The sequence below is a fragment of the Hyposmocoma kahamanoa genome, unplaced genomic scaffold (genome assembly GCF_003589595.1).
Source record: "Hyposmocoma kahamanoa isolate Upper Pololo Valley unplaced genomic scaffold, ASM358959v1 103, whole genome shotgun sequence".
Lineage (NCBI taxonomy): Eukaryota > Metazoa > Arthropoda > Insecta > Lepidoptera > Cosmopterigidae > Hyposmocoma > Hyposmocoma kahamanoa.
The window spans coordinates 1,571,590-1,589,696 of NW_020653344.1; the positions used below are offsets into that span (position 1 = coordinate 1,571,590).

At 37.9% G+C, this 18,107-nt stretch overlaps 2 protein-coding genes across 3 annotated transcripts in view; both read right to left on the bottom strand.

Moving 5' to 3' along the window:
• LOC113237851 (electron transfer flavoprotein-ubiquinone oxidoreductase, mitochondrial) overlaps nt 1-11,845 on the bottom strand; it is a 24,279-nt gene extending 12,434 nt beyond the window's left edge. Inside the window, exons 1-10 of the mRNA XM_026474552.1 lie at nt 11,747-11,845; nt 10,060-10,172; nt 8,002-8,200; nt 7,211-7,302; nt 5,870-6,029; nt 4,562-4,674; nt 3,295-3,514; nt 2,319-2,474; nt 1,268-1,392; nt 652-769 (exon numbers count right to left, since the gene is read on the bottom strand). Of these exons, the coding sequence (XP_026330337.1) occupies nt 652-769; nt 1,268-1,392; nt 2,319-2,474; nt 3,295-3,514; nt 4,562-4,674; nt 5,870-6,029; nt 7,211-7,302; nt 8,002-8,200; nt 10,060-10,164 (1,288 nt within the window). The 5' untranslated portion in view covers nt 10,165-10,172; nt 11,747-11,845. The remainder of the gene's footprint in view (nt 1-651; nt 770-1,267; nt 1,393-2,318; nt 2,475-3,294; nt 3,515-4,561; nt 4,675-5,869; nt 6,030-7,210; nt 7,303-8,001; nt 8,201-10,059; nt 10,173-11,746) is intronic.
• A 4,315-nt stretch (nt 11,846-16,160) lies between these two features.
• The window catches only part of LOC113238303 (malignant T-cell-amplified sequence 1 homolog), a 107,449-nt gene continuing 105,502 nt past the window's right edge, over nt 16,161-18,107 (bottom strand). For both annotated transcript variants that reach the window (XM_026475141.1, XM_026475148.1), the window contains exons 4-5: nt 17,150-17,351; nt 16,161-16,293 (exon numbers count right to left, since the gene is read on the bottom strand). In XM_026475141.1, the coding sequence (XP_026330926.1) occupies nt 16,212-16,293; nt 17,150-17,351 (284 nt within the window). In that variant the 3' untranslated portion in view covers nt 16,161-16,211. The remainder of the gene's footprint in view (nt 16,294-17,149; nt 17,352-18,107) is intronic.

Sequence of the window (18,107 nt, forward strand, 5' to 3'; positions counted from 1 at the left end):
GGCTTAATAAGTAAATAAATATTCTTTAAATTGTATGTAAATAAGTATGTACGCGTACCTAGGTATGGCATAAAATAATATTGTTAGAAATAATTCGATTTTTTATGTATTTAAAGATTTTGTTACTTAATATTAACGTATTATCAACATATTTAAATCATGTTTTTACAATGGCATTTCAATTGTAGTCAGCTGTTCTTTCGCCCCGCTTGCGGCCGCCCAGGTTTCATGAATGAATTTGTGAAGTCGTAGTAACGTAACTAGCAATAGAGTTGTGACGCAGTGGTTGTTTCGGACAATCACTATTTATACAAACATAATTAAACTTATATCAACATTAAAAGTCACTTATTTTTATTTGATATTTTGCACACAGGGTCTAAATCAAGTGTACATTTGGGTCCTTTAATATGACCACACCTTTCTGTTACACCCGGTATACAATTCCGTGTGATGAATATACGTATGTTCCTTTATAAAAATTGGTTTGCAGCCATTTCTGGGTTGGATATTGTAGATTATGCGAATACACTTTTTTGTATAATGAAAAGGTCGGCGTCAATACTGTAGCCGTGATCCCATAACAAAATACCGTACCAGTAATAATGAGATAGATCTGAAGAAAAAGTTTGGAGTGGCGCAAAACATTACCTCCATGACTGAGCGTCCATGGTTCCTTTCCTCGCACTAAAGTAGAGAAGGCGGAGTATGCCAGTCCTCCGTACAAGCCTAGACTTGTGTGGAACGACGGCCTGCAGTTACGTACTTGCTGCAAGTTACACAAAAAGCATATAAATAAAACATTGTAATGTATTTTAATATTTAATTTAATTATTTATAATTTCACACACTGTCAACAGTCGCGATACGCCACGGGGGGAACTCTTTTACGCCTTACGTGGTTAATCTGCAGAACTTTCTATAAATATGATATTTATAAAAAGAATAATTCTTCTCTTTAATAATAAAAACTGTTCACCTACCTCTGCTAACTTAAAGAAAATACCAAGAAAAATATTATTTAAAAAAGTTCTACAGGCTAACTAGCGGATTCACCCTCATTTGTGTGAATATAAAAAAAAATTATAGCTATAACGCTCATTTAATATAATTTTCACTGGACTTAATACACTTTTTTCTATAAAGCTCTTTTCATATATCAATTTAGATAAATTTTATACTCTATAATGTGCTATATACAGATACTTTACACTTTGGCTTGCAGTATCAGGCTATTCGATCGTAAACATCCAAATATGATACACACCTTCAGCTCTTTGTAGACATAGGACTTCCGAAGTTGGTCCTCGTACTGTTTAGGAGTAATTCCCTTGTCATAGGTCGCCTCTCCCGAGATTATAAGGTCCATGGCGGTCTCAGCCGCCAGCATACCTAACCAAAATTGTCATTAACATTTTTATGTATTTTGTATAACTCAGATTATGATTAATGTATGAATGTTCGACGACCTCAGTGGTCAAAGTGGCATACACCTGTCGAATCCCGGCCGGGTCAATGTAGAAAAACTAACTTTTCTATATTGTCTCGGGTCTGGGTGTGTGCCTTCTGGGTGCCGTCGTTATTTCCGATTTTCATAACACAAGAGCTTTAGTTACTTACTATGGAATTAGAGCAACGTGTGATGTTGTCTAATATTTATGTATTATTTGCGTGCACAAGGAAATTTTAAATATAATATTGAATATAATTTGACGTTATTTTTTATGTAAATATCAATAATTACTAAAAATGCGATTAGCTTTGCAAAGTTTCTATTTATACAATAATAAAAAGTCGATTAGATTTGCCGAGGTAACATAACTCTTATATTCAAGTGATGATAGCTATCATTGTATGTACCTACTCTACGTGAAAATACCTAGTAATTTCTTTTTGGATCATATTAAAAAAGTTCATAATAAAAAACATGTGAAATTCGTTAAAAACTCTGTCTCTTTTTGGCCAATAACTGTTGATTTCTTTAATACCTGTACTATTTTTAATCGACTTCAAAAAAGGGAGGTTCTCAATTCGGCTGCATTTTTTTGTACGCATGTTACGGGATTACTCCGACGATTTCGATGATTTTTTTTTTGTTTGAAAGGGATTATTGAATTTCACCCACCTTCAGTCAACTGATGTCATTAAAACTTAGCAAATGCATGTAATTCCACAAACATTTGAGGTCGGTTTGTTTCACAAAAAAAATATAATTATGTTTTACAATAAATTATGTTTATTTTTTGATGCTAATAACAAGCTTTCAATTACCGTTACTTACCATATACCATACTATACAAAAAATACAAACAACTTACCGCTCTTCATAGCATTATGGGTGCCCTTTATTCGCGGTACGTTCACGAAGCCGGCCGAGTCGCCGGCGAGGCAGCCGCCTGGGAACACCGTCACAGGCAGGCACTGCCAGCCGCCTTCTACTAGGGCTCGAGCACCGTATGCAATGCGAGTGCCACCTGCAAACGAAGCATATAAGTGACTGAGAAATTATTCGTATTTATCTTCAAATTGATTTAATCAATCATCATCATAATTTCAGCCGAAAGACATCCACTGCTGGATATAGGCATCCCCTAAAGTCGCAATAACTACCGTTCTTGCGCTGCTTGCATACAAGGGATTTCCGCAACCATCCCCAGGCCATCGGTTCACCTAGTAGGTGATCTGCCCACGGTACGTCATAAGATCGACTCATCCGAACAACAGAGTCCGATGTGATTATATAGCAAAAAGAGAATCAGTACGTTACGAGAATAATTTCCTCATTCAAACTAAGGCCTACGTAAAGGTGTTTTGAGAATTTATATATCTAATTTCATTTCGGATATATAAAATCGCACAACAGTCGATCTGACATCCACAGCGAAGAAGAACGAACGAAATGTACTATGTCCTGAGAACAAGTATGTAGTCTTGCACATAGATCTTTGTTCTAGGGATGAGTCGTGCTACGCAGTCACGTCAATATTGACACTTAAAATAAAAATTAGACTCTCTCGGTCCAAAGATCCAAAGTTCAGTGTTCAGTTCAAATATAATGTGATCTTGACTGTATCATTACTATTCATCATCAGGGCACTGTATGCTCAGGTTTCAAACAGTTCTAGAAAACCATCGCAATCGCAGTATACCAACTTCCCAACAAAAACCAGCTCATTACAACATACCATACCCACTCCCTAGCATCGCAATGTCTATAGGTGACCACTTTCCATATTAAAGTGAACCGGTCAGATAGTTTACGAATTACGATACCATAAAAAAATTAACACATACCTTCAAACATTGGTCGAATATAAGGATGCAACTTAAACTTTTGGAATTCTTTAAAAGGACTCAAGTAAGGATTGACATAATCGAGTCCTACCACGAAGCCAACAGCCACCAACGGTGGTTCACCCTCTGGTACTGCCAAGTGGTATATAAACGACCCTCCGTATGTGTTTTTGTCGAGAGGCCAGCCTATTGTGTGTTCTACTAGACCAGGCTTGTGGTTCTGGAACAAAAATTAGTCCATCAGAGAGTTAGCTAACGCTTTGTAATCTTCTTTTAGGAACTAGTCTGCACAAACCCGTTTAGCTCTTTTAGTTTAGTCGTTTAGTATAGGTCGTCACAAATATAAACATCAGAGTCGCCACGCCAAGAAGAAGAATGTATACAAAAGTTTATTTACAACATATTTACAAAGACCAACCCCTAGAGTTTCTTTATCATCTGCCTCTGTGGCCGAACGGTAACCATGCCGGACTGCCACGCAGAGGTCCCAGGTTCGATTCCCGGGCCGGGAGAAATATTTGTATGGCCTAAATTTATTTCTCTCGTGAGTTTGGGTGAATTTGTGGTTGTCTATATGTGTGTCCATTGCACCCGCGACACAGGGTTTCCCTAGTGCGGAGCTATGCTGAGTGTGTGCGTTATTATTATTATTCTACTCAGGGGAATCTGCCTTACGAATGAATAATCGAGTTTAATTAATGGACAATATCAAGTGTAATTTGTTTAAACGATTATTTGAGTTTAAAATATAAGTTTGAGTTTGCAAGAAATTACACGACGACCTCTGGGCGACTACAAATGCGTAAAATTAAAGAGAGAGGCTTATGAATTTCAGGGAGTCAAATGTCCCGGAATTGATGACATGCATATCCCATGCTGGAAAAAGCCCGGGACATAACGGAAGGCATCTCCCGTGTTGGAAGATTCCTAGACATAACGACATGCATCTTCCTTGTTGGATACGAGCACTGGACATAACGGAAGGCATATCACGAGTTGGGTTGCTCCGGTCATAATGGTTCGCAATAAATTAGCATCTTCCTTGTCCCCGACAAAAAGAGCTTCGGACAAAAATGCATGCAAAAGACGCATGTATCTTATGATTACATATTACGCCCATGGTATTAACAAACATACCACATTAACAACTAAAATTCATAAACAAAATTAATTTGTATATTCATTCAACATTCAACAAGTCCCTTGTATTTTATTATACTTCCTTGCAAGACATACAAACATTAAATAACGTGTTTAAAAATCTTACCTCAGGTTTGACTTCCCAAATTTCCTTCAACCCAATACCGTAAGACTGAGGTTCACTCTTTTCTCTGAGATTGTATTTCTTGGACACCATTTTCGTAAGATGTCCGTGGCATCCTATAATCAAAACGTAAGAAAGTTTCGTGAAGTACTCAAAGGTACGCCTTTGAAATACCCTGAGCATACTATCGATCGAAAGTGGTGACTTATTCTGTGAGAACGGAACGTAAGAGTGATGCTTGAAAGGGAAGGATAGCAGGGAAAGAGTGAGGGAACAAGAGAGAAAAAGGCAATAAGATTATTAAGACTTTATCAAGGATTATTAAGGTTTTTTTTTGTTTTTTATAACATCAAGTGACGGGACGAACTAGTCGTGCGCCTAATGGTAAGCTTGCCCACAGTTGCAGTGCCACTCAGAGCTTTAAATCGCAAAGATCTGAGGGGCACTATCACTGCGCCCGTCACCCTGAGACATAAGTTGACAAATCCTATGTGCCTGTAATTTCACCAGCACCCTTACCCTTCAAAACCGGAACACAGTAATGCTGACATTACTGCTTGGCGGCAGAAGTAGGTAAAATGGCAGTACTACCCTGAACGAGCTCGTTCAGGAGCTCTACTGCTACTAAGGTGCGTACAGATCCGGCGAATACACCTATTTGCTAAAGGCTCGCGAGCTGCACTTAGAAGTGCACTGAACTGTGCGCGCGCGCAGCGCACATGCAGCGCAAGAGCACTCTGACATTCCGTACCCTTAAACAGAGTTTTTTTTAATGGGACAGTGTAGGAAAATCCGATACCATAGAAGATACAATGAAACTGTCTTAGGAACCGTTAAGTCTTTTTTTGTGAAAAATAATTTTGGCATAGTCAATTTTTAGATCAAGCTTGAGGTGTCCTTAAAAATTTTTTTAGTGCTAATCGACTCAGTTTCATGCTCTCTCTTAGTTACAGCGTCATTTCATTGCATGGGACAAAAAAATCGGGTCAGCTGAAGTTGGTAAAATTTCATAAAATATTTTTCGCACAAAATGAATGAAATTTACTATTTTTTTTTTTATGTTAATAGACTCAGTTTCTTATAAGTATGATTTCATTGTATGGAAAGAAAAAATCGTGAAAGCAGAACTTGGTCAAATTCAAAGGTTTTAGCGTGCGCCAAACTGAACGAAAAATACACACCGATAAAGACGAGTTTACAATATATGTATAAACTTGTCGTATTTGCATTTTACAAATTGTAAATTCGACTTTACATACACGGACATTGTGTTTAATTTGCGTTAAAACACTTACAGCTTCAAAACCATACCTTCGGCGAAAATAGTAATCTTGGAATGGAACTCCATCCCCCGCTCGAACGTATCCTTGGGGCTGCCATCCTTTGCGATACCCACGTCACCTGTGGCCACACCCTTCAGTGACCCATCGTCACGGAATAGAAGTTCTGCGCCTGCGCATCCCGGCCATACCTTCAATTTATTTCTTTTTTTAATTACAAAGAAACAGTATCTATCTGTTTGTATCCAAATGTTTCACCAAAACATAGAAATTGACAATTGACAACTCGTTTTGCGTGCGTGCGTGCGTGCGTGCGTGCGTGAGTGAGTGAGTGAGTTAGTGAGTGAGTGAGTGAGTGAGTGAGTGAGTGAGCGAGTGAGTGAGTGCGTGAGTGAGTGAATTAGTGAGTGAGTGAGTGGGAAGTGAGTAAGGAATGTTAATTGAAAAGTGCATTTACTTGAAAAGCCGAGTCCGCCATCTTGGATTTAGAAATAAATGCTATTTTCGTAATGAGCACCCCCAAATACCTCAAAAACGATAACCAACTTGCCATTATTTGAAAAGTCGTGCCCGCCATCCTGGATTTAGAAAGGAGTGCCATATTCGTTACGAGAGCACCCCAAATATTTCCCACGCTATATTCGACCACAGAGGCACTCACTCACTCACTCTCCATTATTTGAAATATTTTTTTTCGCTCTCGTTCCATTAATTCTTGTCTTAGAAAAGCAGTGATAATCAAAACACCCTCGCGCACTGCACGCATGGTAGAAACGGCTGGCACAAAAACTCGAAATACGATTTTTTGCTTTCAAGTTCTGTTTACACGGAGACGTTCAACATGTAAAGGCGAGGCGATTATCGCTCACATGGAAGGGCGATAATCGCGAATGTTTAGACTAGGAAAGTTTTTTATATTCTTTCGATAATCGCATCTTCTAGATCTTCTAGACGAGAAACTCTCTCCATCTAAATGGTCCTTTAGAGGTGGAATATTTTCCTCAGATTTCAATGGGTCCACTACTAAGGTACCCAAAAAAAGAATCATTAAAATCGGTTCACAAATGCCGGGAGTTATCGCGTAACATACATACAAAAAAAACAGTCGGATTGAGAACCTCCTTCGTTGTTTTGAAGTCGGTTAACAACATCACTAACGTTGCTCAGATCCCGAAGTAACTAAAGCACTTGTGGAAATCAGATACAACGACGGTACCACAAACACCCAGACCCGAGACAATATCGAAAGATAGTTTTTCTACATTGACCCGGCCAAGGATGCCAGAAATGGCGACACCATAAAAACCGGTGTGCAAGCCACTAGACCACGAAGGTCGACAAATCATTATTGCATGATCTATTGATAGCTAACCTCAGCACCAGCGGCCTCTGCCTGTTCTCCCAACCACCTCACGAGATGACCTAATCGCACCACGTAGTTGCCGTGGTTGTAGTTAGGTAGACCTGGAAAAACAAACTGCTGAATACATAGCAACACATCTAGAAAAATTAATACAGTGATTTTTTCAATAATTGCTTCGATTCTTTGATGAACTTTCCATTTTATTTAAATTTATTACATAGGGCCATTGACCTACTTGTAAGTCAATGGACGGGACGAACAAATCGTGCGTCTGGTGGTAAGCTACATGCCTGTTCATAACAGTTGCAGTGCCACTCAGAGCTTCGCAAAGATCTGAGGGGCACTGCCACTGCGCCCGTCACCCTGAAACTTAACTTGACAAGTCACATGTGCCTGTAATTTCACCAGCACCCTAACGCTTCAAGACTGGAACACTATAATGCTGACATTACGGCTTGGCGGCAGAAATAGGTAAGGTGGCAGTATTTCCCTGGACGAACTCTGTCACAAGCAGCTCTACTGCTACTAAAATGTGTACTGTATCAACACATAAACCTATGTCCCACCGCTGTAGGGCTAGCACGCTGGGGCACGACTAGCGCGAGAGCGACATAAAGCGCGAGATACTGCTATACTTGCACAGAGATCTCAGGCTTTATGACGCTATCGCGCAAGTCGCGCCATATCGTGCTAGCCCTACTGGTCGCAAAACTATACGAGTGCATAAAGTAAATCATCTCGATGGCCAGTTTGAGTTCAAACATTTTGGATAATAAAATATAAACTACAGTGAAACTAACCACGAAACACAGGAAGAGGTATTCTCCCACTCTTTGTGAGGAGACCAAACTTGTCAGATGTAACCGGGGTGTTCATAGGCGCACCCTTCTCTTTCCAGTCGGGTATGAGTTCATTCAAGGCGATAGGGTCTACGCATGCTCCTGATAGAATATGACCACCGGTTTCTGCTGCTTTTTCTAGAAGGGTTACCCTTACTTCCTGCAACAGAAGAACCCGCGCGTAAAGGACCTGATAGTGGAATTGTAAACGTTTTCAATTTATACCTTAAACAATTGACTTTCAAGTATTTAAAATAATAATAATAATAATAACAACAACATTATTACAAAAATAACAACCAGGGAATGGATCACACAAATTACACCCAAACTCATGAGAGATATAAATATCGGCCATACAAACATACCTCCCGGTCCAGGAATCGAACCCAGGACCTCTATGTGGCAGACCAGCATGGTAACCATTCGGCTATGAAGGCAGTTATAGGCAGTCCCTGAATATGGGACTTGCACTTTATCTGTCTTTTGTTTATTCAACATTGCAAATGATGTTGAGATGCAAAAGACAAAACAATGAATTGATGCAATTTCTTATTTGCTAGCAAACTAGACAATAGAGCTTAGGGTATAAATCATTAAAATTTATAATAATAAAATTGTTATAAAGCTCTAATTGATCCACAATAAAAATGTACTCAATAATGGAGTTTTGTAATGGAGTTGAGTTTTTTATTACAGTGAGACATTGCTTTCCACTTGGTTACCATTGCAACAATGCAAGGTCAAGTTAAGTGAGATCAGAGACCGTACTGCAATAAAAAGTTTCTGCACCTCCTTAGCCAAAGTTGCCATCGGATAGGCCCGTAAAATTAATTCCAGGGTCATTACAAACCCTGGGCAGTATAGATAAAAACAATTAGAACTATACAAATTATACATTTCATAATTAGTGGTGATTCATAATTAGTGGTGATCACTACACAACCACGTAACTCTACAGTGGATTAAAGAACACAGCGGCTCACGTGGCAATGACGCAGCAGATGAATTAGCCAAAAAAGGATTGGAGACGGACGCTGTAGGACCAGAACCCATAGTGTCCCTCCCCTACCAGTGGTCAAGAACAAATATACACAAAGGTACAAAATCTTTTCATAATAACACATGGACAACTCTTACGGTTTGTAGACAGGCGAGGGAAGCACTCCCGACCCTCAACGCCAGTCGATCTCGAAAATTAATCAAACTTAAAAGACAAGAGCTTCGCACTCCAACTGCCACCCTAACGGGTTATGGTCCATACAATAAACACCTTTTTAATTTAGGTATCACGGACAGCCCTCTATGCAGAGCATGCATGGAGGGGAAGGAAACGGCCGCGCACATCCTACTACAGTGCTCCGGCGTGGCCAACTACAGGGCGAAGTACTTCGGAGTGCCGAGGTAGCTCCCCGAAGTCTTCACCAAACCGAGGAGGTTGCTGAGATTCTTGGAGGGGCTTGGGTAGCACGAGTAGGACCCTGCACCCACCACACGCAAAATAGGCGCTTTGTCGTTGATTTGCACCAGCCCGTTGCACCAAGTTTTGGTGATCACAATAAAACAATTGCTGATTGCAACGAGGGCACTACAGACCCTATAAAACCACTCTAATGTTAACAACATAAGGACATATTATATTTTTTTACATTTCATTTTTTTAGATTTCTTGATCCAATTAAACTAAGATATTCAGTAACTGAATATTTATTAAATCTTCAAGATGAAACCAATGTCATGAACATAAACGAGTTGACTGGTTTAGTCTGTAATGTTCTTATTACCACGGGTTGTGACTCATTTTATTATTGGTATTCTTTTCTTTACTAATTTTAATTTCATTTGTGATCACTCTTTAATATAAACAGATTTGAGCTATCATTTTAACGTGATTTGGAATGTACTTTATAAAGCTTCCCTCCCTTAGTCACCCAGCTAATTGTGTTTGTTCATCATTTTTTTTTATAAATTTTAAATTATTCCATGTTAAGTGGCAATTAGTATTTCACTTGAACTTACAGCTCCCTTTTCTTCTGCGATCTGTCTGGCCCTGATCGCCGCAGCCATCCCGGCTGGACCTCCTCCAATAATGAGGATGTCTGTCTCCTCTGCCAACCGCTCCATACTTACATCTAAAAATAGACAATTTTACTTCTGTCAATATCTGCACTAGATGACACACAGGTACACTCAGTCACAGATTAAGCATTACAAACTGTTACTGTCTAAACATTTGATATGTTTTAATGTTAAGTAAATGACATAAGGTACAAATTTCAACAAAAATTTTTATTTTTTTATTAAAATTTTTATTACATACATTGTTATTAGGATGCGTACAGATAGCGAATACGCCGCGAATGTCCTGCATGTGTGCTTCACGCGAATTGCTCACTTGCATTTAATGCGCCCCTGTAAGGACATCTCACGCAAGACTCGCATAGTTCGCGCGAGCGGCACTCGCATAGTTCGCGCGAGCGGCACTCGAATAGATCGCACTACGTAACTGTAACTACGTTAGTCGTATAGTGCATGCGTTAAACAATCTTCACTCGCTAGAATGAGAACCTGGTTATCGTCGGCTCACTGCCAATCGCACGCGTTCCGCTCGCGGCAAGCTTGCAAACCACGTACATACAGTAGGACAACATGCAATGGTTAAGGTTACCACTCGATAGTGAGTACCCGGCTGCTCATTTGCAGTTCGCAAGCCTATCCGTAACAGGCGCATTCATGGAGCAACTGTATAAAAATGTAGTAAAAGTATATTTTAAATTTGAAACCAATGGCATTAAGTTATACTTCGCATCCCACAGTTGTGGAACATGGAGAGGCACAAAAAATCCTGTATTTTCATGATATCGGCTTCATAAAATAGAATTTTTCTCATGTTTAATCAATTTAATTCCCAGATGAGTCAAGCAACTTTTTAAGTCTTTGAAGGCAGTATTACTTCACTTTTAAAAAGTAATATCTGAATCAAGCAAAATATCTTATCTACAATATTTAAAGCACTTTCCTTCCATGTCCCATAACCATGGGACTCCCTGTATGTTTATTATGAAAGCTCTTAAAAACAATTGACATTGTCTTATATCAATTTATTGGTTTTGATTTGAGAGATGATGGCGTAAGAAACCATAAAAATAGACCATAAAATAAAAAGCAAGTAAGGCTCAAATCCCATGTTTGTCTATGATATCAAGTGGCGGAACAAACAAGTTGCGCGCTTGATGTTAAACAACACATCTGTCCAAAGCAGTTACAGTGCTACTTATAGCTTTACATTGCAAAGATCTGGGGGACACTGCTACTGCACCTGTCACCTTGAGACTTATTTTAACAAGTCCCATGTGTCCTTCAACTCCGGAATACAGTAATGCTCACATTACTGCTTAGTGGCAGAAATGGGTAAGGTGGCAATACTACCCTGGATGAACTCTTTCACAAGGAGCTCTACTGCTAAGAAAAGTTGCGTTTTTTACTAAAGTAACCCTAATAATACAAAAGTAATGAAAAAATTGTAAAAAAAATGACATGTTTTCAATTTCCACAATACTACAAAATAAACAACAGATAACATCTTGTTGCCAACGAAAATAATCAGCATTATGACATATGACTTACGTATAAGAATTATTTGATAACTAATTGCACAGATTACAGAATATAGAGATAACCTAGTAGCATGGGATATCAGACTTACCTTTCCATCTTGGATCGTTCTCTCGAGAGTGAATGGTGTAATGAGTGGTTATCTTCGGGTAAACATCCGAATAGAAGCGCCGAGCAGCGTTTGTTAGCCTCCCCACTGTAAAGAAAATAACAACAAATTGAAAACAAAATCAAAACAAATGACTATCAAACTGAACTTTGAACTTTTGTATTTTACTCCCAATTGCGTAACCATAAATTATTATAACTTCTTATACGAACATTTTACACCTGTAACCAATGCTAATTGATAATAAATCACTCACATAACACATAATATTCACAAAATTTAAGTTTTTCTTTGTAAACAGCTGATTTCTAAAGTCATACGAAACAACCTTAACTCTTTTACATTTCTGTTAAAACTGCTGTTATTAAATTGTTTAGAAGAATTGGTAACTATTTGCGTACAGAATTATAATGATTTCAGGCTATAAATATTCAAAAAAACAATTTATTTACCCTGGCGAGCCGAACTAACAAACGCAAACGCCATTTTTTTAATCAACTATGCTCCGTTTCACACAACACGCGGCACTGACTGAACAACGTCCTTGATATTTTATAAATTTTTTTTTTATTAACTTTATTTTTTACATCAGTCTTGTGATCACATTATTTTTTATTATTCAATCAGACAAGTTTATTGAGTATCAATTTATCTTCGTTTTGCGGAGTTAAAAGACTAACATGGAACGTATAAATGACATTTAGCGAGACAGTTAAGTTTTAAACATAGTTATTGGTTATTGTTTTAATCAGTCGTTAACACGTTACATAATTATAATTACATATTTTGTTCGAAAGAGGGAAGTTGGATCACCGTAACATATTTATTGCTGTATCACATTCATGTACCTCTGTGCTGAACATTCGTCTCCTTAATTAGGGTTTAACCTAAGCCTCATTCGACCACGAAATTCATTTATTAACTTTTATTGTACCTACTCCAATTGAATAAAAGACTAAACAATCGGGAGAAATTGAGTTGGACATTTGTACCATGAAAATTATACAACTTAACTTTTACTTTATATTACAAATATTTAGCTCATTACGAACGCCGATAGATGACATTAGCTAATTCGGCGTGATAATGAAGTATTCACGACATAAAATGACCATAATATATTACACATTTTTGATATAATATACAAAATAAACAATAAACTGACACATATTTCGTAAAGTAAAAGTAAGGCTGCTTTTATAGCACAATAAACGCGTCCATTTTGTCGGTCAGTTTTAGCCAGCGACTTTGTTGGTTATTGCTTGTCCACTACTCGTGGGGAGCCACTTGGTACTGCGACGTGCAAATGTTTTAAGGTCATAATATTTATTTCTCCCGTGTATTTAGCGAATTGCGTACCTAAACAAAGAGAAGAGCTATCAATCATCAACAAATGTAATTTGCTATACCAACATCTCCACACCGCCTAGCCAAAGCAAAGAAATATATTCGTGGACATATTTATTTAAAAAAGGTTGAATTATGATAACAACGCTCATAATGAACCACTGGAGTCGGAACCCTTAGTGGAACCAGTGGCCTTGGCCGGTATCCTTCATCTATACAAAATTTCATCCAAAAAATTAAAAGACTATCTGGGAATCCAAGGGCTACCTTGCCCAACGCATTAGCTATACAGAGGGCGTTGCCAGCATCTTGGGTATCTTGCCGCAGGGACCCAATTTTATTCATACAATTTAATCCTAGTTTTGGTTTCTAGTTTTTAAACTTTTGTTATTTCTTTCTTCCTTCCCATATTTTTATTTATTGTCTAATAAATAAAATTATTTAACCACTGGCTACATATTATTCTATATAGAACGTGTAATCGTAATCGAAAAACAATAAGTCATCTTTTTTAAATTTATATTATTTTAACTAAAACAATGGGCATGTGACCAGTATGCATAATGACCATTGTTATCATAATTCAACAATGTTTTAGCTTTTTTAACCGACTTCGAAAAAGGAGGAGGTTCTGAATTCGACTACTTATGTTTTTTTTCGTATATCTATTACGCGATATCTCGCCGCGGCGTTTACAAACCGATTTAGACGATTCTTCTTTTTTTGGAAAGGGGGTACCTCAAATGTGGTCTCATTTCACAACTATTTTTTGTTCCTCTTTGGCAGATAAAATTGGCCTTATGTTGGAGGACGTATTAACGTATGCTGAAAAGCATACGTTAATACTTATTAACCCACAATAATGGGAAATATATAACGTGCTGACCATTGCATGGTGCTGACCCACAAAAATCGAAAATTGAGACTTTAATAACAAATTATACCTTGTCGTCTTGTCTATATTTTACAAACATAAGCTAAGTCATTTTATATGTTTTTTTTTAATATTTGGAGATTTTAAATAATCTCCAAATATCAAAAAATTATATAAAAACAATTGACGAATCCACGAATCCAAACCACGAAAAAATCTTTAGACTCCAATTTCATTTAATTTAAGATTATGCATAGGAAATGAAAATATTTTTTATTATTAATAGTTTTTTATAATAAAATTCATTAGAATTAATTTTTTATTAAATAATTGCGTACGATTACTTCTCATTTTGACTGTGTTTTAAGTACCTAACAATACTGTTTTAGTACCTACGTTTTTCGAGTTGATAACGTCTTGTAATGTAACATTCAAAAGCGAGCATCACAGGCGATGAGGGATGTGAGCTGAGCATTCGCTGCGTAACATGCGTAGCCTCGTTCACCGGGAGCATTCGCCTGTAATGCAACAATCTGTTCAGATTGTAAGGCTGCGACTCGACCAGATATGGTGGAAATATTTTCAAGTCTTTACTTGAGTTAGGTGCCTGCGAGTGCTCGCGAGTGCCTTTGAGTGCATTTAAGTACCTTTGAGTGGAAGGCACTCGCGTGCTCTCAAGGTACGCGCTGGCACTCAAAAGCACTCGCGGGCACTCAAACGCACTCAAGACTCTCGCGAGCACTAAAAAACACTCAAAGGCACTCAAAACACTCAATGGCACTCGCGGGCACTATAAGGCACTCCAAGACACTCGAAGGCACTCAAACGCACTCAAAGGCACTCGAAGTCACTCAAAGGCAATCGTGGGCACTAAAAAGCACTCAGAGGCACTCAAGAAATTTCAACGCACTCAAAGGTAGTTAAAGGCACTCGCGGGCACTCAAAGGCACTCGCGGGCGCTCAAAGACATTCAACGGCACTCGCGGGCACTCAAAGGTATTCGCGGGTACTCCTGGCTTTCGCGGGCACTTAAAGGTACTCGCGGACACTCAAAGGCACTCCTGGCTCTCGCAGGCACTCAAAGGCACTCAGAGGCAGTCGCACGCACGTCTTGCTACAAATGTACAAAAAGGACCAACTTAGTAACTTGAAAAAAAAATCCATACAAAATGTTACACAGCTGATTAATATTGTGTGGAGACAATTTTTTAACAAACTACGCATTTAAATAATAATAAGCTTCACGCAAAAATACAGGCATTTACGGTACTTAAAAGGATTATTTTTATCACTGCGTATAGAAAAAGGGCATAACAAGCAATATACTACACGTACATGCTACTTAATTGTATCATTGTTCACAATTAAGCTTAGAAATATACTTTGTTTAACTAAATACATATACATAATAAAGCACGATTTAAAATATTTATCCACGTTTTTGGATAAATAACGAGTAAAAATGGATAAATATGAATATTTATCCATATTTATCTTTCTACTGAGTATTTATTCCAATGATATTTATCCATGACCCATCTCTAGAAATGACAGACAATGAAGATGTTCTGTGATAAAGATATGTTGATGGTTGACGACGTGGATTTAAGAGTCTAAAGAAAAATTACAATTAAAGTATTTTTTACTATTATTATAACAAAACTAGCCATGTTATCATTGTGTTGTTGCAAAAATAGCTACGTTAATTCTGAACAATTACAAAACTAATTATTTTAAGATTACTCCAAATTCCAAAACTCAATGTTCAGTTTTTAAATAGAAATAAAGTAAAAAGTTTAATACTGTGATTTTGTTTCTTCATATTGTTTATCTCTTTTTATCACACTTTTCAGATACTTAAAAAAGTACTATTTAATAATCTGTTTTCGGAACCGTTTTTTTAGTTTACAGCTTTATTTTTATCCACGCACATAACGCAGTTTGCTAATGCACTACTCTATTGTTTGCTGCTTGTTTAAGCTGTTGGCTCTATAGCCAATGTTCAACAAATAAATAAATAATTAGGTCATGTTGGTTGACAAGTTATTGCTTAACAGCATCCATTTAGGCGTTGTATTTCTGCCCGTTAGACAAACACGATTGCGCGGATATCTAGTAAAACAGCCATTAAAGTTTAATGTCTATTTATTTAAAAAAACCTTATGAATAAATTAAGAAGTAGTTTAAACATATTTTGTAAAATATATTTTTTAAACGCTCGGAGCTCTACTTGACGGGTTTCATCTGCCACAGTCCGTCGTTCAGGTAATGGCAGTTCTCTATTCCCACGCCTTTGTTCACCTTTGCTCTGAAAAAAATGCAGATAGAGATATACAAGTATTGCCTAAGATATTCGAACTTAAAATGTAAATTATGAATATTTAATTACTTTGCTTTAACAAACTAACTCATTAGCAGACCCTAAACTTTTCCACTAGTTTGTACTCCATGTCAAAACCACTCAAAATACAATACTTAATTACATATTTTTTATTGTGCACGAGCCGGCAAAACCACAGACTAAGATTTATAAAACGAACTTTGATTTCGTATTTAGAAAACAACTTTAATTAAAATAAACTTTAGAGTGGTTACACACGGCGACTTACAGCAGCGATGCAAACGCGCGATTGCATCGCTACACTTGGGATTTATAGGCGATTGCATCGATGCAAACGCGCGTTTGTATCGATGCAGTCGCGTTTGCTACGCGTTTTCATCGCTGCTTAAAATCGCGCGCGTGTGTAAAGGTAGACATTTAGTGACTGCATCGCGTCTGCATCGCTGCTATAAGTCGCAGTGTGTAACCGCTCTTAAGTATACTTCATAATTTCTTGCTTAAACTTAGGCCAAGTTTGTTTTGTAAAAACGAAAAACTTAGTAATCGAGGAAACAAAACGAAATCAATTCCAAAAAATCAACAGGAAGAAATAACCGTGCAAAAAGAAAAGCCGGGCTTTTGAAGTTAGGCAGTTTTTACTGGAATTAATCTTTAATTTAAGTAAATTACGTTTTGTGTTTCTTAATTATTTATTACTTTTTTTAGACTGATGACATATAATAACCAATGCTAAAATAACAAACAAAAATAATTAAAAATCCACAACATGGCCAATGTCAAAAATCGAACTTATCAACCATTATAAAAAACAACCATTCCTTACATATCGTTAGTAGAGAGAGCTGTACATCCAACAGCCAAGGCGTGCTCCTTTCCTTCAGCCATAACAGCGACGACTTGTCCCTTGTCCACTTGCGTCATTCTCGCCCCTGGTGACGTCAGACCAGGACACATGATGTTGGCACCACTGAGTACGAAGCGGATAGCTCCTTTGTCCACTTGCTGCATTGGCAGGAAAAACGGATCTGTGAAGATAAAAAAAAACATAAGTAAAGACTTATTATAAAAATCTAGGCACACGGTAGTGTGTGCATAATACACAAGTAAAAAAAACGAGCATGTATGAAGAGACTGAAGGGAGTTGGTGTTGAGTTCCATAGTCTCTGCCTACCCCGGCGGGAGACAGGCGTGACGATATGTATGTAGAAAAAAATTATATCAGTCGGAGGTAGTATTCGTAATTTAAGAATTACATGATTTGCTACGTTTCTGATGTCTATCAGCCTGCAACAAAACGTTTACGTTTACGTTTAATTTATATTTATTGAGAGTGTAATTTTTCGTAACTCTTTTTATGCTACCAAGTGGCGGGACGACCAAGTCGTGTGCCTGGTGGTAAGTGACATGCCCGCCATAATAGTTACAATCCCACTCAGACCTTTCAATCGCAAAGATCTGCGGGGCACTGCCACGACGCCCATCAACCTTAAACATAAGTTGACAAGTCTCACGTGCCTATTATTTCACCAGCACGGCGACAGAAACAGGTAAGGTGGTACTTCCCAGGGGGCCAATCGCGCTAATTGTCAAAGGTTTAACCAAAACCTCCAACCTCGCCAATCTGACACGTTGTGTACATTTCGTATCGCGCTAACTGTCAAAAGAAAAACCTAAGCCAAAACTTAGACGTGTGACACGTAACGCACATTTGGTATCGCGCTAATTGTCAAACGTAAAACCAAAACCTAAAATGTTGCAAATTGGTATCGCGCTAAATATTT